At 34.7% G+C, this 23987-nt stretch overlaps 1 protein-coding gene across 1 annotated transcript in view; it reads right to left on the reverse strand.

Annotated features, from left to right (window-relative positions):
- The window catches only part of LOC117991075 (short-chain dehydrogenase/reductase family 16C member 6-like), a 51394-nt gene that overhangs the window by 21816 nt on the left and 5591 nt on the right, over nt 1-23987 (reverse strand). The window contains exon 2 of the mRNA XM_034978621.2: nt 2239-2660. Within this exon, the coding sequence (XP_034834512.1) occupies nt 2239-2545 (307 nt within the window). The 5' untranslated portion in view covers nt 2546-2660. The remainder of the gene's footprint in view (nt 1-2238; nt 2661-23987) is intronic.

A 23987-nucleotide genomic window follows, 5' to 3' on the forward strand; every position in this document is an offset into this window, starting at 1 on the left:
ATACACATTCTATAAAAAATTAACTCTCTACCTATAACGGGATACAGCCTGCTGACAGACAGACGGACAGATAGACGGACGGAAGGACAGCAGGTACTAGTAATAAGGCCCCGTTAGCACCCTTCGAGTACGGAACCCTAAATAGAAACGAGCCACATGTCACGAACTATTCATATTTTTAATAAAAACAATTAATAATTTAATTTGTTTAATGACCTAATCCATTACTAACCTTTTAGCCTTAATCTGTATCGTAGTTTAAATGTGTGTGTGACACAGATGAACCGATCTCATGGGCATACATGTGTTTCAATAATGTTTAGGTACTTAGGTAGGTATGTTATAATGATGTTAAAGTGATCATTTAACAAGGGCTAAAAGTGGTTTTGCTAAAAATATTGAATAAAATATCATCATCACAACTGTATAATACACCAACCTATTAAGTAGGCGCTTTTGAACTGACTATTTAGGGTTCCGTAGCCAAATGGCAAAAAACGGAACCCTTATAGATTCGTCATGTCTGTCTGTGTGTATGTCACAGCCACTTTTTTCCGAAACTATAAGAGCTATACTGTTGAAACTTGGTAAGTAGATGTATTCTGTGAACCGCATTAAGATTTTTACACAAAAATACAATAAATTTTGGGGTTCCTCATACTTAGAACTGAAACTCAAAATTTTTTTTTTCATTAAACCCATATCTTTCCCCTATCTATGGATAGGTCTTCAAAAATGATATTGAGGTTTCTAACATTATTTTTTTCCAAACTGAATAGTTTGCGCGAGAGACACTTCCAAAGTGGTAAAATGTGTGTTTGTGTGTGTGTAACTTCTAAAATAAGAGAGTGATTTTCCGGAATAAAAAGTAACTTATGTCTTGCTTTAGGGTATAATCTAACTCCATCCCAAATTTCAGCCAAATCCGTCCAGCAGCTTTTGCGTGAAAGAGTAACAAACATACACACATACACACAAACTTTCGCCTTTGTAATATAAGTGTGATTATTTATTTTCTCATAACGTGTTATGTTGGTAGATAAACAGACCAATATGAAAATACTTTTACTTTTATTATAGCTCCAGTGATGTTTAAATGCGGCATACTTTTGCAAATTATGAAGAAAATAACTTTTTCAACTTTATGAATAGTAATATCTCAGAAACTGTGAATCTTAAAAGAAAAAGTGTAAAACTAATTTTATAGATAATTGCATGATCTACAATTTTGTAAAACTTACTGTACTGAAAAACGAAAAAAAAACCATATTTGCGAACTTTGATCTTGAATAGCTTTTATTGCAAATGTCAGATCGATGGGGACTTTTCACATTTCATTTATAATGGTGTTCTAAACATGCGTACAAATTTTCAGCTCTATGCGAATTAATGTAACCTTGAATGTCTATTTTGACTGGGCTAATAGGTACCTACCGTACAACATGGTCCATTTAAGAACAATTTTACCGAACTTTTCGTGCATACCTAAATTATGAATTTTAGAGGTAGGTGCTATAAATAGAAATGTAGAAAACTATCAAATTAAACATTGCCGATACATTTGTCTCAATTGTTTTTTAGCAAACTTTTTCTCTCTCTAAAGTATAATTAAGGAAGTTTTTTTTGTATTTACAAATTCTAAAACGTATATTTGGTATTTAACCTAAATTAATTGCAGCCGGTACAAATAATAAAGTAAGTCACAGAGCCAAGTGCCACAATACGCACACTGTAGTAAAGCCATGACGTAGCGTAGACATAACAATATTCAGCAAAAATATTTAGGTAAGTAGGTAAGTACTGTACTCGTACTATATGCCTTTAATTTTTCGATTTGCAAAGTAAACAAACATTAAAATATAATTAACTAGCTTATGCCCGCGAGTTCATCCGCGTGGACAACACAAATTTCAAACCCCTATTTTACCCCTTTAGGGGTTGAATTTTAAAAAATCCTTTCTTAGCGGATGACTACGTTATAAATTATAATAGCTATCTGCATGCCATAGGTAAATATTCATAGGTATTTGAAATACCTATGAACAAGTATCATACCGTATTACATTCTGGCATTTATTTTACTTTCGCTAGTAAATAGTAGTATCTATTGAAGATACAATATTACAAGAAGTCATGCCCCATTGTGTCTACTCTCTATAGTGCTAGGATTACTATAATATTTATTCAAACGTGCCTCTGAATAATTACTATCAGCTCTGGGTTAAGGTTTATACTGACCTTGTTTATTTATGTCCCATAAAACAACGATACAGCCAAGCCTTGCCAGTCTCAAGGCTATTAGACTTCCTAGACCTCCTCCTCCGCCGGTCACAAGGGCTATGCTACCTCTGAGATCCTTCTTTGGGATTCCAATAATTGACCTATATATTCCTTGTATGACATGTCCGATCGCGACCATCAAAAATGCAAGTACATCGAAAACTGTCTGTATCACCGTGTACTTATCTCTCATACATTCTGGAATCTCTCTCGTTAGCGGTCCAGGCCTCATGCCATTCATATATTCTTGGGTCTCTGTTGACATTTTGTTAGGATTAATTGATGTTCCCAATTAATTTATCTATTGAGCATTACTTGCTTTTCGATATTCTTCTTCGGTTACCTGGCCCATCAAAGCTTCGTTTTAAGAGACCATTTATCTGCAAAGAAGAAAATCATACGTTATTTTTTTCAATACACTTAATTTTTATTTATTTTAAAATATGTACCTACTCTAAAATTTCATCAAAATAAATCTCATCTCTAATTTAAAATTTAGTATGAAATCAACGAAAATATCAACGATGTTTGTTTATTTTAAAATATATTTAAACTATGTTTATATAACTATTAATTAGTATAATATAATATAATTATTATACTATACTACAATTATAATAATAATAAATTCAAGGGTTACATTAAATTCAACGAAACATAATAAATGGTCTTAGATATAAGTAGGTACATAGGACGATGTTGATGGTGTACTAGAACTATTGAAGGCAATTTCCATAGTTCCACAATGTTCTGATTTTTAATTGGTCATAAATAATATTATTTTCTTACATAACATCAACCTATCGACTTTAAATTGCTGTAAAACGAATATAAAAATATTCCATGATATAAAAATAGCATTGATACGTTTATGATCTGTGAATAGCACAAAAAATACATGTTTTAGGGTGTGTAGGTATCTATGTGTAATTGTACCAATTTTTTTCGGCTATTTTATGCCAATAAAACGGAAACGATGGGTCTAAATAGGTATACAAAACTTATAATATCACACTCGTAGTTGAAAAGGAAAACGTTATAACTTATAACAGGCATAAAACACAATTGTACCTAATGGTAAAACCAACTTTTTAAACTTAATTGGATTGTACTTCCTTCACACAATAAATAAAAGGAAAAGGTTACCTACTGACTGACTGACCTGAAAGATGGAGCTGAAAGGCATACATATAGCTATTATGACATAGGCATCCGCTAAGATTTTTTTTGAAAATTAATCCACTAAAGGGGGTAAAATAATGGTTTGAAATTTATATGAAAGTCTGTCAGTTTCAAGATTGGCGGCTATTAGGCGGTGGTATATAAGCCTTTTGGTTTAAAAAGAAGGAATACGTGTATCACGTTTACCAAAAATTCCACCCCCAAAATAGGGGTGAAAGTTTATATAGTCGTCATTTTTCAAGTTTTGCAAACATTTCATGATTTTAGAAAATTCTACGAGGAAAGGAAGGGGAAAACGGGTCTTTCACGGGCATGTAGAGATTTATATAATAGGTAGCGATATAAATGTTCCACTCGATGCGGCGCTTCATAATAACAACATGTTCCAACCAACATCTGCATCGGTGTAAGCACTGCTGTTAATCGTAATCCGCTTGACGCAGTCCGCTTCTACAAACATAAGTAAGTCAGAACAGACTATAGCCTACTAGAGCTACCTATACCAAGAGTTTCGTGCAAGTTTAATTTTTACAAAGAGAGATCTGGGCTATACGGTATTTACAATAATCTTATTCCACGCGGACGAAGTCGTGGCCAAAAGAGCCTTCAGAGCCTCGATAGCTCAACGGTTAAAAGTGCGGACTGAAATCTGTAAGATCGCCGGTTCTAACCCCACCTATTGCACTATTGTCGTACCTACTCCTAGTACAAGCTTTACGCTTAGTTGGGGAGGAAAGGAGAATATTAGTTAGCATGATAAGCTTGGCCAATGTGCTTTAAAAAAATACTTAAATCAGACATTCGTATACAGCTTTGGTCTGCGTCCGGTGTACAGGCCAATCGCTTTTCAACAGCTCGCAGGCATAATATTACCCAACTCAAGTAATTCCAGCCCCGTTAGTCATCAGACACTGCAGAGAGACCCCTGTCTCTCAGCCTTATATTATCAGTTATTAGTTATTACCAACTTCTGTAATATAGCTGTAAAATTGTTATTATCACAGCTATCCCGCTAGGGGCTGTCAAGGTAAACAGCAAGAAATATAATATTAAATTACTCTCTAACGAGAGGTAAACAGTTCCATGGTAGTGGTACCTACTATTACTAACAAAGGCCGATTCTCTATGGTACCTAGAGATCATGTACAGTCCGTTCACTTTATAGTGAACGGACTGTAGATTGAAGAGACTATATTAGAAGCTTGTCAAATCTAGATTGTAAGTAAAGAGCAGGCTACAGAATCACACAGAGTCCTAAACAAAGAATTTAGATGTACTACTACGTAGTGTCCTAAACAAATTACAATCTAAGCAGTAAGTATAGCAATTCATTTTGATAGCAAAAATCAGAGATCTGATGTAATTTTTAACTACATATTAATATATGTATAAAAAAATTCTTACTCTTAAATCTTTTACTCATCTTTATTATTATCTTCGTTGTTCACACAAATTCAAATAGAACCGGCAACATATTATTTTGCTTCCCTTTCTCTACTACAATCTCAATGTTTATTAGTGCCACAGTCCGACAGCATTAAAGTGGTGAAAATAAATTACGTATAAATCGAATTACTAGGCATTATGATTAGCATTACTGCTGTATAGTGGGTGTTTTTATTGCATTGACCTTGATTGATGCTGGTACTTCTAGCGCTTAGTGAGGATATTTATCTAATAAATCATGTTAGCTTTGTAGTTACTCCACTCATTATTTTTTATTATCTTCATAATATCAAAGTTTAAGTATGTATACAAAATTTAATAAAACAAACTAAATATTGTTTCGGGTGTTAACGTTTTAACGTTGGGGGGCCAAACGTTTCCAAAATTAGACAATTTGGGTCTCATTAGATCAGTACACCTTAATCTAGGCTCGTACTTTTTATTTTTTTAGTATTTTAGTTTACATTTCTAAAAATTTTGAAAATTGGACCACATTTACGGGGAGAAAAACGTTATCGCTTGTTATATAAAAACTAGCTGATGCCCGCGACTTCGTACGTGTGGATTTAGGCTTTAAAAAATCCAGTGGAAACTCTTTGATTTCCTGGGATAAAAAGTAGCCTGTCACTCTCAGGTGTTTAAGTAGGTATACCCCATGCAAAAAATCCGTTGCACCGTTGCGACGTGATTGAAGGACAAACCAACAAACAAACACACTTTCGCAATTTTATAATAAGGGTACTGATTTACAGAGATATTTGGTTGAAACTGAATAATCTCTATTTTATTGATTTATCATTGAAACTGATAATTGTTATAGCACTTTGTAGCTGTGTAGTAGGTATTTGATATTACATTGACCTTGACTGATGGTGGTACAGCCAGCGCTAGCGTGGTTGTTGCAATACTGTTGCGTTCACCGACCGATGGCTGGTTGCGACACCAACCTGATGTATGAAGGAGTAAAGTTTTGTACACATAAGCGACCACGGTATTGTCGATAAAGTGTTAATGGAATTTGGAATACGATAAGTTCAAGCGTTCCAAAATATTTGCCTACATGAGCATCGAAATATAAATAGTACCTTCCTAATTTCGATGTACCTATAGTACGCGACAGGTCGAGATGGCAATCGAGGAGAGAACGCCCTGCACATTCGCACAGCCCGGCGCTAGCATGGTGCGGGCGTGCGCAGGTGACGTGCGGGTGTGCGGGGCGTCCCCCTGCCTCATACCCCGATTGCTATCTCAACCTTTCGCGGACTATACTCATTCATATCATTTTCTCATATCAGTGTTAGAGCCCTAATTTTTTGTACATATCATAAATTTGTAAAATAATATACCCACTTAAATATATTTTTTGTTTATATCAAGGTAGGTACTACTCTTTATTAGTATAGGTAGATACCTACTGTTTAGTTCCTATAATCAGTTGCAGTTTGCACTTTGTAGTTTTACATGTCATGAAACTCATGAACATAAGATTTATAAAGGAAGCAAACAAAATTCTTTCATTTTTAAACCTAATATTTTTTTATTGCGCCTTATTTATTGTTAATCATTCTTTTATGCAAAGATAATAATTATTATTAATCATATTTTTATGCGAAAATAGACTCCAAATCGGCAAAGCTCATACGGAGACGTAGGTACATGCATGCATCGATGTAATGCATGCGTGTGCGAATCGGTACAGTCTGCATCGATACTGGCATTTTTCGGTTAAACGACACCTACGAGCATGCTTCAAAATATGGCAGCCTGTTATCAGTCTATAGAAGTCGTTGCTTTTATATTGATACTTAGTGTGCGCAAAAATTTAAATTCAAGAATCGAAGTCTAGTCGTAAATTCTAGAAGTGCCTAGTTTTAACAAGTATTAAACAACAACCTATCCATTAAATTATGATACCATTTATTGAAAATAATGTAAAGATATTAAGTAGGTACCTACATAAAATATTATTTTACAAAAATAGTCCTAAAATAACTAATAAAATAAAACAATAAATAATAATTTCTAGAAAATATTTATAACTACTTAGGTACAAGTATACTTTCTTTGTAACTTAGTTGTTGAAGCATCGCTCGAGTAAAGGCCTTTTCTTGCCACAATAACTATCAGAGCGTAATCCGCCAAGTTGGTTAGAATTACGAACAAGAAATTCTTATTAAATCTAGATGTAAAAGTAGGTTTAAGAGAGTAAAAACCTAATTTTGACCTTTAAAGGAAGAAAGGTTCTATCAGCTGTGATAGTTTTGTCTGAAATTGTCGTAACAATCTCCTTCATATCAACTTCAATTATTTTACTTTTAATTAGTTTTACATAGGCATGCATTTGACTGTAATCACATTAAATTATAGGCGATGATGGAGCCTAAGGGCCCCGGCCAAAGAGGTGCCTATTCACTCTTCTTTTGTAAGTCCCAACATTAAGCCTATTGGTCCCAACTGACGAGAAACTGAAAAGCTGAAAGGCTAGTTCATATTCTAAGAATGAGAATAAGAAACGAGGAAGCGAATCACTTCGTACGAGTCTGTGGAATTTCGGCTAGGTATAATATAGTACGCAACTTATCCGTTTCATGAAGAACAGGGCTTCATATTACGACGAGAAAACACGCACGAAGAAGAAAAAAAAAGAATCACGCTAATGTGTATGACGTGTTTATCAATGTTACTTAGTTCAGGTACGTTGGTATTATTATATAATTATTCTGTGCTTCAGGTAAGTATGTTTCATTCCTCCATAAATAACAGTAGGTACCTAAGTAATCAAATTAATTTATGAAGGTTGTATATAAAATGAGCATTATTATTATTTATTAAAGATTTTTGAGAGATATCACTCAAATTAAAGGCCAGTAATCTTATAGAAAGGTCAAAATAGTCCATGATATTAAGTTATAAGAAGACCAACTAACTAAACTAACTAACTTGTTGTGATTTATGAATGTACTTAATTAAGTACTAAGTACCATTATGACGATACGTGATCAGTGATCACACAACGCAATTATTGACTTACTTGTATCAGAATAAAATAATTAAAAAACTGATTTCTTCTGGAGCAAAACGAGCTCTAGGTATATTATGATCGGGTACGACCTCTAGTGACTATTCAGATTTCAGTCCATCCTGTACATTGAACAATAATTGATCTATTGATACTTTGTCTCTCAATTTGAATAGTGTCCAATAGAGCACACCTATGCTATGATTGCTAATAATGAATTATAACCACATTTTAACCGAGACAGGTCGCTTAATCTCCGAGACATTTGAAATATAATGTGTGATTATGATTGCAAAATCATGTTTGTGCCAACGATTACTCTAATCGACAGTACATAGGTACTCTAATGGTAGGTAAGATTAAGATTTAAAATCTATATACTAGATAATACCCGCGACTTCGTCCACGTGAATTTAAGATTTAAAAGATCCGCTAGATATTCTTAAAATAGGTAAGTAGGTAAGTTTTCTCCTTCAAAAAATTCTAAAAACAAAATACCTATGCACTCAAGTTCAAGGCTAAAAACAATGAAATGTCCGACCGACCGGTCGACTCTCTGATCCCACGACCCTCCGATATTCCAGGCCGCCGAATCCCTAACCCTAATTATTACCTGATCCCGTCTGAACGAGGGACCAACCCTTCAATCCACCGACCTTTAAACACCGACCCCTGACCTCCGATCCCCCGATCCCCAACGCCCCGATTCCATCCTCGATCTTTCCTGATCTTCTTCTTCTTAATATATAAAAGGAAAAGGTGACTGACTGACTGATCTATCAACGTACAGCTCAAACTACTGGACGGATCGGGCTGAAATTTAGCATGCAGATAGCTATCATGACGTAGGCGTCCGCTAAGAAAGGGTTTTTAAAAATTCAACCCTAAGAAGGTGAAATAGGGGTTTGAAATTTGTGTAGTCCACGCGGACAAAGTCGCAAGCATAAACTAGTGTTAGTCTAAAAAGAAAAAGCTGATCTGATCTACTATCAACACTCAGCTGAAACTACTAGACCGATCGGGCTGAAATTTGGTATGCTATTATGACGTAGGCATCCGCTAAGAAAGGATTTTTGAAAATTCAACCCCTAAGGTGGTAAAATAGGGGTTTCTTTTGTAGTCTCCGTGGACGAAGTCGCTAAGTCAAAGTCAAAGTCAAATGATTTATTCAAAATAGGTAATAAATTACTCTTTTTGATGGTCAGATGTTGGATTTGTAAGATATAGTGGTGATAATTAATACGCAAACTTAAAACTAAAGCTACGAGGGTTCCAAACGCGCCCAGGTCTGAGAAGAGCCCACAACAAACTCCGCTAGTAACAGCTAGTCAAGTATATTACAAAAAAATGAATCATGTCTATCAAGCCGCAATCTGTGATCGGCATACGATCATCGCTGTATTGATGCATGGAGTGCGTTCAACCGATTGTCCTATAGAAGGCCCAAGGACGCGATAACACTGTTAACCACGCATACACATTACACATACCACAGAATATTATATTGTTATAATAAAAGTGTAAGTCCCGCATATCGCTAATGCGCGTGGCCGCCATCATAGTGACGTCAGCACTAGACTGGAGTTTCGAGCTGATGGTATATTATTTTTATTTCGGCTGACGTCAAAATGACGTCATTTCGATGTTAATGAGACATGGTTCACGCAATGGCAATTTACGAGACTTATACTACGTCTTATGTACCTAACACAAAATATACGTAGGTAGGTATCACCTTTATTTACTCTAAGCTTTGGATCTAATAAATATCTTATTTATTTGTATACACGGATACTAGTAAAACAATAATAATATGATTTCAGTTTGATTATACACATAAATACTTAACAGAAATATTTTAATTTAATTTTTTATTCAAATAAATAGGAAATTGGCAGTCAGTGAAGACTGCCGACAGAAGTGAAAACATTTAGGTAAGTATGAAAATAACAGTAGGTAGGTATGACTTATTTTTTTTTTTAATTTTCAACCTAATTGTATGATCAAAAATTTAATAATTATACCCGACTGCGGTTTTGTTTTGACATTGTTGTTGTTTGTTTGTTTAGGTATATGTATATTGTATGTATGTCCGTTCTTACTTCTGTACGCTGGAAAATCTGATATGTTCGGTCGTAACTCACAACGGCTCAACCGATTTTGATAAATGATATATATCAAACGGGACTGGGTAGGTATACATAATTTTAAAAAATGGCGGATTTTATGTCCTTTAACCTTTGCTTAGAGTCGCCTTAAAAATGTAGGCAGGACGCGATTGCCATAAATTCCCAGTTCCTACATAAAGGGTACTTAAAAGTAACTAATTATAAAGATACCTCTTCAAAGAAACTGAAAGAGCAACACAATGCATTTTGATGAACGAATTACGAGTAATTACGGAATGTAAAATATTAATTACCTATTCATTTTATTTTATAACATTAATTGTTGGCGTCATTAATTTGCAAAAACTGTAATTTTTTAAACTTCGGCTGTATGAGAATTGAGAGATGTATTCTTAACTTGACCTTGAAGGTTAATTGGTAATTACTGCATAATAACCATCGAAATATTATATTTCGATGATAATTACCTTCTGCCCTTGGGTTAGTACCTAAAATTTTAATAAGGTTCTGGGCATCCTGCCTCGTTACGGTGGATTAGATAATAATATTTTTGATTTGTAATTTTGATATTGAATTGTTACAAATGTATTATGTAGTAAAATAAATAAAAAGTATTAGAAATAGAAGATATTTTATTCACATAAACTTTCACTGTGAGTAAGTGATTTTGAATTATCAAAATAATCTACCACTGGTTTACAATGCCATTCCTACCGAGAAGAACCAGCAAAAAACTCGGCGGTTGCTCTTTTCAAACAATCAATTTACAAAAATAATATTTTGCCACATTATACTTGGTACGTAATTTCAGTCCCGCGCATGATTGATGATTGCTGGAGCAAGTCCCTACGCTTTTACTTATATCATTTAATTACATCATCTTCGATTTAGGTAGGTTATATGCATTTTTAGGGACATACTTTTAATATTCTAGTCTATAGTAAAATTTTCGTAAAAAACAAGTCTAAAATTGACTCTGGAATTTTTTCATACAATATTACACTCATTCCCACAAACGAATTACATCTTGGTCCACAGAAGAAGTGAAGATTTTATACGTAAGAACTCGATCATATACATTTGAGATTACATTTTAAACATAACAACATTACATTATTTTTTTACATTTTTATTTCAATTTTTATTGATCAACAATATTGGTTACAAATAACTTACATGGAATCCTGGCCCCTAAACTAGGAGAGCTCGTGTCTTAGGGGATAGAAGATCGATTTACCGACTTTCTAAACAAAACATTCGTTCCAATACTGATCTCAATAGAGTTTAGAACGCACTCGTCAATTGCGACAGTACATGCTGCAACATCCACATTTTCTTCATGACACATTTGAGCCTCACGACGTGTAGTCTGCACGTAAATTTGCAGCTACTAAAGAATTATGAAATTATTTTTAACCTTTTAATACCTAAACGTGACTTTATTGAGAAACACAATACGTATTACCTAGGTATATTATCCAATCATATTTTAATTTATCGATGTACATAACTTATGTATCAAATCACAAATGAAGTTTATGTCCCACAAGTCTCAACACAGAATATAATAATTATGTAAAGTGGACAAACAGGAATAAGTCCAGTGTTTTTGGGACGATGGACAAACAGTACAACCCCAGTGTTTTAGGACGATGTAGACTGCGACATGAGAACAGCTGTATGGAAGGGACATATTATGTGGCCCGTGACCACGCCTGTTTAAGAAATAAATGCTAGACCAGACCAAGAGTTGTTAATGCAAAAAATAAGTTTTTAATGATGTGTATCTCATTGTAATTACAGTTAGAAATGTAATCTCAATCTTAACTCTGTAACTCATGCGCAGACGTTTCTGTCGTAAATTTAGACAGTTATTTTTCGCCTTTCAGCGAAATGACCTTGAAATCATAGTTACGTTAAAAAAGTCTGCGGCTGCTGCAACATTTATTCAAAATCAGATTCAAATGATTGACTTTTAAAGTTGTTAAGTACCTATCTAATTATAGAATGTAGAATACAATCTTGTTGTTCAAAGTTGACTTGGTGCAAGATCTATTCAGAAAAAAATAACGTTGATTTCACAACCAAAAATGCCCTTTTTTCCCAAGTGTGGTCCCCTACGTGGCCAAAGGATTTGTCTCTATTTTTGCTGCATTATGTTTGCGTACTTTTAAAAACAATTCGACTAAAACGAAAAGGAGTTTATCCCTTTTATAAAACTCTAAAATGTATGTATTTCTTGAACTCGGTCTGTCTTGAGTTATAATATTTTATTATTTTATTTTATAATAACAAGTATAAATTAAATACTTATCAAAAACCGGCGAGTCAGACTCGCGCGCTGAGGGTTCCGTACTACAATCGTATTTCATCGACATTTTGCACGATAAATCAAAAACTATTATGCCTAAAAATAAATAAAAATCTGTTTTAGAATATACCTGTAAAGCCCTGTAATATGATACCCCATTTGGTATACCTAGTAATCTTACTTTGAAAGTTGAAAATAGCAACATTTGTTCATGAACACATTTAATTTTTTTTGTGATGTAACCACAAATTCACAATTTTTAGATTTTCCCCCTCATGTCTGCTATAAGACCTACCTTGCTGCCAAATTTCATGATTCTAGGTCAACGGGAAGTACCCTATAGGTTTCTTGACAGACAGACAACAAAGTAATCCTATAAGGGTTCCGTATTTCCTTTTGAGGTACGAAACCCTAAAAAGTCTCAAAAGAAACTTGTTAAGAATTTTCTTCACATCTGTGATTTATTATTATAAGCCGGCGTTAGTATTAAACATAACAAGTGTTACGAAAATTCTAATTATGTTTTACGAGAGAATCGTTATCAAATACCGACATAAATATCAGCGACCTTGCGCCACATTCGGAGTTCTGATCATATGGCACGATTGCATAAAAATAGATATTAATTATAATTTACATTAGCATAACCATAGATTGGCCATTTAATAAACATAAAATTTACCGGAGGCATATCTACTAAATTATTATAAAGTTGAAGAATAGTAAGGCTAAAATAGCATTCACATTTTTAGATACAGTTTAATAAAATAAACTATTAGATATATTTTTATATAAAACTTTAGACCATTATAGACATACCACAAGCCGTGAAAACTGAAAATGACAGTATAGAGAACCTGACAGTAGTAAAGAATGCAGAAGATAACAAGTAGATCTCAAACTGGAGATGAGACCAACTGAAGGAAACTGGTGTGCTTATACATCTTACGAAGCTGTACCAAGGCTAAAGACAGAATCCGATAGAAGGATATATTGTATACCGCAAGATACCATGGAGGTGAAAACTATTCTCCCATGTGAGAAATCAACTAGAATAGAGAAAGAGAATCAATTTAATTTTAGCTAATCTCAAACAAAAAAAACGGTAAACTTTCCGTAAGCTTCGGTAGATAATAAGTTAATACAAAATATGAATTTATCCTTGATTTAAGTAGCTCTATAATACATAGTATAATAAAATAAGGTAGCAATATAATTTAAATAAAATCAATTAAAAATTGAAAATCAATTGTGTATTATAACTTCTAAACTTCTACGTGAATTTCTATGTGGTTTTGGCCATCTTTCAGAACATTTCACGATGAAGTTTTGTAATAGACCGTACTAAGCCTTGCATCAGTTTCTACTTTATACCATGTCCCATTCACACGAATAGGATGATATCATCCATTTTGTTCATGTCAAAACTGAATATTCATACACCGCTGCGTTTGCGCAGCATTCCAATTTAACGCTACTTATACTCGTAACTAAGCCGGTAGTAGGTATCCAACTATATTGTCTACATCATGCTCCATCATACGGCTAAGGCTTATCAAGTTATTATTCTTGATAGCTGTTACCCGAGTTAGTCCTATTATATCTTCTGTGCCCGAGACTTCATTTATGAGGAGTTCCAATAGTGGCATAAGAACCGCTTCATCCAGTCCTTCTACCATGGGTATACTAATGTTAAATGCTAAAATGTGTTTGTCTGTATGCTAACTTTTCCAACCCATACATCCAACCGAGTTTGACGAATTTTGGTCTAGATATAGCTTGCATCCTGGGAAAATCAAAGAGTTCCTACTGGATTCTTAAAAACCTAAATCCACGTGGATGAAGTTGCGGACACGAGACAACATCTTGTGTACTCATATTCAGCAAATAAATTCTATTCTATTCTTTAAAAAATATCTACATATTTGGTATTGTAGGTACAGAAATAATTAGCAACCTGGAGTCAGACATATTATGATAATTTTTATTCCAGAAAATTAAAGAGTTCCCATTAGGTTTTTAAAAACTAAATCCATGCGGACAAAGGCGCGAGCACCATCTAGTATTTTTATATGTTAGAGTTATAATCGTTCACGTTTCAATAGTAAAAAATAGATTTCAATGTGTGCCTATGTATAGTCATTATCTTTATTACCTGAACCTGTTTTATTCTTTTTAGGATATTTTTTTGCAGATAATGTATCATATGCAAGTGTATAAGGAAACTTCCTGGCTGTAGTCTGCTAATTATTACTCAGTGGTAGACATTTTCCTTATAAGAGGACTTATTTAAATGATCCATATTAAATGCTTGTTATTTTATACAATAGTATACCTACTCACAATATTTTGTGGTAGGAAGAGGGACCTAATCATCAGATTTTTTTTAATGTATTGGGCCAAAATTAATAAAATAATTAAAACATTCATCATCATCATCATCGTGATCAACCTATCACCAGTGCACTACTGAGACGGGTCCCCGCTCAGAATGAGAAGGGTTTGGCCGTACAAAAATAAAAAAAATTAATCATCTTGGTATAAACTTACGTACCTACTCCGTTTTTTTTATTGTGATAGGAGTAGGTACGACAATAGTGCAACGGGCGGGGTTTGAACCGTCGAACTTTCGGTTTTCAGTCCACTCCTTTACCCGTTGAGCTATTGAGGCTCGTCTAAACACCTATAACCTAAGGACAACACTCTACAGATCTGCTTTCTCCTTCTAAAGGTCGATGTACAATACTTTCGGCCGCGTACTGTACGAGTACAGTAGCCGGCTAGAAATATTGTACATTGACCTTTAGAATGAGATTTCGGCTTTGTACAGCGTTGTCTCTGTCACTCATACCTATGTGACGTTTTGTCGGTTTCAACGACAGAGACAACGCTCTATGGAACCGCTATCTCTTTCTAAAATTCGTCCGTTACATTTAATGTAACTTAATGAAACTCGAAGAAAGAAAAGAAAAGCAAGATGGCATGTCAAAACCTGTTCTGTCTAAATGCCGGTGGGTACCGTTGACCGGCAATTTGGGTATAACTTGTGGCGTCCTTTTTTATGCTTTCTCGGCTTTCACTACAGTCATTGGCTTAAAGTTCGGTCTTATCATTTTAATGCCAGCGTATATCGTCGAAACACATTCACTGACATACAGCGAGTAGTTAATTTTATATATTGTTGAAAGTTGGCTAGAAATACTTAATTCGGTTAAAATTATAACTAATTGTATCCCTAATTTCGACCGCGTGGATGTAGGTTTTTAAAAATCTCGTGGGAACTATTTGATTATCCGGGATACAAAATTAGCCTGTAGTATATGTGCCTGGGCTGCAAGTAATCCCTGTACCAAATACATAGATAAAGTCCACGACTTCGTCGAGTCGTCGTCGAATCCACGTGGGATTTAGGGTGGATTAGGGGATTTAGGGTTTTGAAAAAAAAACTGTGGGAGATCTTTGATTTTCCGGACAAAAAGTGGCCTTCGGCCTACGGTGGCGCGCGGCGCGGTTATGAAAAAGGAAGAATGAGGTCAAACAACTCCGTAGAACACTCCCCATTATACAGGCGATAGAACACGCAATTCGCAAAAGGAGTTGAATATAATTCTGGAATATGCATACCTACTTAAAAACATCATATCATTGTTATGAAATATGACTGTCTATCTTTTAGATTTATAGGTATTTCAGTTTTTAGTCATGTTATTGAAGTTGCGGTTGTAACTATAACTCATACCTGTAGGTACCTATTCATTTTATTCACATTTTGTACGTCAACGACTATGCAGCATCGGCCTTGATAACTCAATGTTACAAAAGTTATTATGTTACCAAACGTTGTAAATTGATACGATCTTTTTAAATTTTGTTTTTTCATACACTCAAATTACTGTTTTATATACTATTTAATAAGTGGGCACGGGTCTCCTTTCAGAATGAGAAGGTTTTCGGCCATAGTGCACCACACTGACCAAGAAAACTTGAGAAAACTGTGGAAAACTCTCAGGCATGTAGGTTTCCTCTCGATGTCTTCCTTCACCGTTTAAGCAAGTGATACATATATTTTAAAACATGTTTAAAAAGCACATAATTCCAAAAAGTTAGAGGTGAGTTGCGAACCCTTGACTCCAGAATAGAAAGCCTAGGCTATCACCACTAACTCTAATTTAGAAATAACATAAGATAACAAGTAATCAAGCTAATTTAATACTGATAAAATATTATATAGATGACATAGACAGGTTTTTGGTAGAGAGGAAGTTTGACAAACAATATAACTAAAAGCAACAAGGAAGTTTATTTTATTGTATTATTTGTTTTGCATACTCGATTTATAAGGAAGTCAATAAGTGCGAGTATTGAACCGGCCAAGAAATATTGTTGTATTTTTCTTTCACTGCATCATTATAAAATACTAGCTGATGCCCGTGACTTTGTTCACGTGGATTTCGGTTTTCAAAAATCCCTTGGGAGCTCTTTGATTTTTCGGGATTAAAAGTAGGCTACTTACTTTTAATCCTGAAAAATCAGAAATCAGATCATAAGTTCCGGAGATTAATAACCCCCTACGAGTACAAACTTACAAAAACCTCTATGTAATAATATTAGAGTGGATTAGATGAGGGATATTAAATTACTGCATATTATACATTACTACAAAGATTTTCTCGTGTCTCCTAGGTAAGTACTTTTTTTAGACACAAGTTACTTACTGAGAGTTAGCCCTTGACTGCAATCTCACCTGGTGGTAAGTGATGATGGAATCTAAGATGGATGCAGGCTAACCTGGATGGGGTAAGGCAGTTTTTATTAAACCCATATCCCTTTGGTTTCTACACGGCATCGTACCGAAACGCTTAATCGCTTGGCGGCACGGCTTAGCCGGTAGGGTAGTAAATAGCCACGGCCGAAGCCTCCCACCAGACCAGACCGGAAATTTAGAAATTACAAAATTCTAAGCCCCTGCCGGGAATCGAACCCGGGACTTTCCACTAATAAGACCACAGCGCTTACCACTGCGCCAGGGACGTCATTAATCGTCTCGATTGTCTATGTCTGTCTTTTAGTTAGGTATCTACTATTTTAAGTACGGTCGATAAACCAAAGATATTTTGACTGAAATTCGGGAGATAGGCAAATAGCAATCTGAGAACTAACTCGAGGTTATTAAATCAAATGTTACACATACTTTACTCTGCAACTAAAATTAATTATCTTGTATCTCTACGTATAACTATGTAGAATATTATTTATTTCTAGTGTGTCTATTTAATTGCTTATTAAATTAGGTATAACTTTTCATTTTTTTGTGGAAATTAGAACGGTTTGCATCGTCATTATATTTTATCACCAGAGACAAAATTTACTCTAAGTACGCACATTTTATTTATCAAGATTTTCTCATTTTGAACTATGTAGATATTAAAACCTAGATGTCCTTCACACTTTAAAATTTAAATATGATACTTTATGAGGCAAGGTTATGCACACGTTAACTACTTAACATAATAATTTAACTAATCAAATTAGTCGTGTTCGAGTTACTCCCCGGTGTGTTTGAGGGTCGGGTTATAGTCTTACATCAGATATTTTAGAATAATTTTAGTATTTTTTTAGTTAAAAGCATATCCAGGGAGAACAAGAAACCGTTATAGGATGTGTGTCTGTCCTGTAGGTCAAGTGGGACCCGCCAAGGGAATCAAAACCTATAGGGTAAATCTCGTTGACCTAAGAATCATGAAAGGCTGGTAGCAATGTCAGCACAAGTAAATGGGAAAATCTGAAAACTGTGAATTTGTGGGTTTACTCCTATACCTATCACAAAAAAATTAAAGTGGCATTTCTTGTGCGATGGTACGCAACTCTTCAACCAATTTGACCATTTTTTGTCAAATAACAACGTTGCTGAGTAACTTATTTCAAGAGATCGTATAGATAGATTGATTAATTATAATATTATATTATTACTCTCGGCTGTAAGATGGTAAACACGCGAGATGGTCACGCAATGAATAAAACATAGTAATTATACAGGACCGTGAATGGAATTAATGAGATGCGTTTTCCTCTAGAAGTATAATTGCATATCACGATTTTTATTAATATTAATTAATTATGAAACTATCGCATTTGACATTTATCTCAGCTTAATTGATTTGTAGATAGTTAGGTACATGGAGTGCTCAAGCGCGATTCTTTTTTCGATCTACGATTGGTAGATGTACATATTATACAGGTACAGAAACGCAAGAAAATACCTTTAGAAGGAGATAGCGGATTTGTAGAGCCTTGTTTGATGTCTCTGTCTTTGAGACCGACAAAACGTCATATAGGTATGAGTGACAGAGACAACGTCGCTCTACAAAGCATGTCATTCTAAAGGCCGATGTCCATTATTTTCTGCCGCGTACTATATAAAAACTTACTGCTACGTGCAGTAGGCAGTAGGTACTGTGCGTGCTTTAATTTTCGGAAATTCGCAAAACGTCGAAGTCCTACAAAAAATTTAATATGCAATGAATTTATTTATTTCATGTAGGACAGCCACGTATGATATTACTAGGTTATGCTCGCGACTTCGTCCGCGTGGACTGCACAAATTTCAAACCCCTATTTCACCCGCTTAGGGGTTGAATTTTCGAAAATCCTTTTTATCGAATGCCTACGTCATGATAGCTATCTGCATGCCAAGATTCAGCTCGATCCGTCCATGCAGTAGTTTGTGCTGTGCGTTGATAGATCAGTCAGTCAGTCAGTCACCTTTTCTTTTATATATTTAGATGTTAAACTCAGGCGATATTTTTGTTTTAAGACTCTACCACTGTCCACTGGTTCAGAAAACAGATTTGATTAAAAAAAACCTTTTTATTTTGTCTTTTAAATATTATACCAAACGTTACCTTACCTTGCGATGATAAAGGCACGCATGTGCACATATAAGTAGATAATTAACAAATAATAAATGGTTTTAAGATGATAGCCGAGTGATGGGAGTCAAGAACCGGCATGGACCAGACGGCCTTCCGAAGTATTTCCCAACCACGCAACGCACGCCGCGCCGTGACTCGCCTAACTTGATTACAGACTAACTGCACGTGGGTACGTAGGTACATTCATGTTATAGACAAGTCAATTATGAATTATATGCGTTGGATTTGGGCTTAAGTACAATCAAGGTCTGAGCGCAGTAAAGCTAAACCAAAGAGAGAGTGATATTTTACTAAAACATATTAAAAAACGGGTGAAAGTTTTTTTGGTAAAATGTTCATGATGATAAGCGGAATTTCGCAATTTATAAATTTTACTTCATTATCTTGCACAGTCTTATTGCTGTCTGACTCTGAACTGATCTTTTTAGGGATCTACACAATACACGGTCATCTTTGAACCATGTGTCAATTACGCACTGGCCGGTTTGTTTCTTAGAGTTATACCTAGATTCATAACATTTTCACATAGATATTGGGTAGGTATAAGCCCCTATTAATAACTTGGGGTAAGATCGTAAACTGCCTCATTTTTCTTCTCGTACGAACTCATATATGCGCAACGTGAACCATGCAGCCTTCCGAATCGATGAATTACCCAACGTTGCTATTAGCTCCACTGACGTGTCCATTGCGTAGGCAGTATTAGCTCGTGTATCTCAAAATATACGTATATCGACAATATTAGTTTCATTTTGTTACTGTTTTTATTTTTGAGTGTAAAAACTAACAAAAATATTTCAGAATTAAAAAAACGGCCAAGTGCGAGTCAGGCTCGCGCACCGAGGGTTCCGTACTACATTCATTCTTCGACATTTTGCACGATAATTCAAAAACTATAATGCATAAAAATAAATAAAAATCTGTTTTAGAATAATAATTTAGTGGTCCATTGAATAGGCCACTTTTCTTTCCCTCTAGTGTGTTCCTGCACGACAACGCGCTCGTTGGAGTAATTTTCACACCGAAAGATGTGTCCGAAGAACTTTAATACACATCATCATCATTATCAGCCTGTGGACGTCCACTGTTGGACATAGGGCTTCCCTAAAGAGCGCCACCACACCCAGTCCTCAGCCTCCAGCCTTTAATATACGACTATGTGATAAAATTCATACTGATCCACGACAACGTAACAGAATATTCTTCATCCACAGTGGCGTGCAGGTCATAGAGGCATAAATGCACTGCTTACCCAGTTGTAACAGCTCAATGCATATTTTTCATGATGACCTGCCAGTAAACAGGTTCCTACCTAACTAATGCCTACCCTGGCTTCAAACCCTGTGCACGCCACTGTTCGTCCATAACAGTTCAATGGCACTACAATGTAATCGTGACCTTCAGCAGCAAGAAGAATTTGGAATAAATAATTTGTCATCCAGGCGCCGTTGGCCTGGTCTTCATCTGTGGATGTAACTAAACTGCCAATAAAACTTTTGATATCACATTAGATACATATATCTATAAAAATTAATCTAATCAAAGTGTCTGTAGCTGTATTTCGAATTAAATTTTATTAGGTACTAGCTCATTCCCGTGACCTTGTCCGCGTGGACCGCGTCCACAAATTTTAAACCCCTATTTTAGCCTGTCAGGGGTTGTATTTTCAAAAATCCTTTATTAGGAGGCCGTCATAATAGCCATCTGCATGCCAAATCCCAGCCCGATCCGTCCAGTAGTTTGAACTATGCGTTGATAGATCAGTCAGTCAGTCAGCTTTTCCTTTTATATAAAAAAACGGTTATTTTATTTACACGTAAAAAAATTAAAACTACCAATCCACACTTGGCCAGCGTGGTGGGCTATGGCCAAAATCCTTCTCATTCAGAGAGAAGACCCGTTCTCATGAAAAAAATTGTCTCTCTGTAACTGTGTGTCCGGGTCAAAACAGCTGAACCAATTTTGTCAGTACTTTCACAAGCAGGTATAGAGGAAAATCCAAGAAGTCTAGGCTACTTTTAAGAATCTAGCAATCCTGCAAAAATAAAGGGTTTATGGCATTTTAAAAAACCTAAATCTGCGCAGACATAGTCACAGGCCAGAGTTATACATTTTTTAATACATCTTAATGTAATATAATTTGAATATTGTTCTAGAATCTAGATAGACTGGTATTTTACTAATATACCTAATATTTTGATGTTCAACTGAATATTAAATAAACTTGATTATTCACCTTGATTTTAACATAATAATATAACGAAAGCATTCAAATAAGACTGGAAAATTTTCAACACATTTGCGTATAGATATGAATAATCACGAGTCAAGTTAATAACGAGATTTGAAAATTATAAAAAATATTTGTTTTCAATAAGGACAAAAGCCAAAAAATTTAGATTTTAATTAGATCCATGAGATTTTATTTATTTATTCTTTCGATAATAATAAAATTTATTGGTGGAGTAAAACTCTAATTGTTCAATTAAGTAAATACCGAAAAAATAAATTTTATAATTGTTTAATTTTATTTTCAGTTTTTGGGAGACGTGTAAGTCCTTAACGTGTAAGTATCCTTGCGCTAGTTACACTTACGTAATACGTAATAATGATTTTTTCAAGGTTGTAAATGTTTGCAACTCATTTAAAATGTCAGGGTGCCGCGTAAGCCGTAATGCCCTCCGAGAGGCTAATTTATTACTTATTTCCTTTTTCACAAAATCTTAATATTTTACTAAAATTTTCTCAGAAATAAATATGAACCAGCTGTAAGCGCGTTGAATTCTATTTAAAGGAAATATAGTCAAAATATCCATATTCATTCCATACTTTAATGTATTACTAGTGAAGTTCTATCATAATTATACGAAGGCTTTGACCGAAGAAATTAATGTGTTTGTCGGCTGTTTGTTAGTTGTCTTTTCACAGCCCATTCACTGAGCCAATTTTGATGAAATTTGGAACAGAGATAGCTTGCATCCCGGAGATGGACTTTATTAGCTCCTGCTAATACTCACAATCACATCTATAAGTGGTATAAAAAATACTTGCTGCCTTTCGGATTTCAGTTCACTCTTTTACTAAGTACTGCGTACGGCACAAAGTAGCGTCTAATCCTATTGTTATTTTTAAAGTTATGAAAATGTTATTCAAAATTTATTATTACTTTGGCAATGGCCTACAGAAGATTCCGTTCATATTGTAACTTGTTGCACAATTTCACAAAACATGGCTGCGATTGCAAATAAACGAACAGAATATTTTGTAATTCATTGATATCTCGCTCGCCTTGTGGGACTCATTAAATGGCTGGTATAGGTAATTATTGATATTGTTTGGACCTCCAATCTCCGATAAAGATTTTTTTATTTGACGTAATTAATGTGAATATTGGATAAAAATTAACTTTGATTTCGGTAGTAAGGAAATTCTCAATTTAAATTAAAAGACATTTTAAGGGATTTAAAGGTACAATACAGGGTCATTGTACATATTTTCACGATTCAACGGTTCATCCCATGACAAAAGTTATTTATAACGACAATTATTATTAGTTTCCAAATATTTTTGTACTTATATAATAACATATTAATAATTATATATGTATACCAAGGAAATAATACATAATGTCCTATAAAATGTGGAATTTCGCTAGTAATATTGTTCTATTTGTAAAGAAAGGTGCCTACTGCCTTCCGATAGGTTCTAGTTGGAACGGTCGGAAAACATAATATAAGTAGGTATTTTATGTATTACAAGTCAGAAAAGTAAAAGATATGACATAGGTGGAGGTGCCTATAATATCTTAAATATATTAAAAGAAAAGGTGACTGACTGACTGACTGATCTATCAACGCACAGCTCAAACTACTGGACGGATCGGGCTGAATTTGGTATGCAGATAGCTATTATGACGTACGTGTCCGTTAAGAAACGATTTTTAAAAATTCAATCCCTGAGGGGGTGAAATAGGGGTTTAAAATTTGTGTAGTCCACGCGGACGAAGTCGCGAGCATAAGCTAGTCTGCGTATGAGTCAACAGTATGAAAATAAAAATTAATTTGCAATGTTTTGTATCTGAGACGTAGAATCTAAGTAGTTCTTAACACTATTCCGAGGAATCCCCTCGTGATTTGACCACTGATGTAGAAAACATTCAGATCTATAGTTTTGATTGTGATCTAAGGTTGTGTCTTCCCCGCGTTTTGTGAATTTAATTTTTACTCACAATTTTGATAGATGATTTAATAGATACTAGCTGATGTCCGCGACTTCGTCCGCGTGGATTTAAGTTTTTTAAAATCCCGTGGGAATTGTAGCGTATGTCACTCTTCAGGTCTTTAACTATACCTATGCAAAAAATCAAGTCGATCCGTAGCTCCGTTGTGACGTGATCGAAGGACAAACCAACAAACACATTTTTGCATTTATAATATGGGTAGTGATGAATTCAAAGAATGAACCCCTTTTCTTGCTCTACAATCTGCTTAATTTTTTATAATTAATTAATTTAAATAATTTTTCAAGCTTTTGAAATGGTACTTCCAAGAGGCAAAGAAACTCATTTGAGACATATCTGCTTTATTTCGCTTTTCGTCGTGGTCAAACTCAAAAGGCTGGAAGCATACTCGCCAGACGCCACACTTGTAATGTGAATGGAGTAAAGGCCCCTCAAGATTAGTTCTAGT

This window comes from Maniola hyperantus, chromosome 19 (genome assembly GCF_902806685.2).
Source record: "Maniola hyperantus chromosome 19, iAphHyp1.2, whole genome shotgun sequence".
Classification (NCBI taxonomy): Eukaryota; Metazoa; Arthropoda; class Insecta; order Lepidoptera; family Nymphalidae; genus Maniola; species Maniola hyperantus.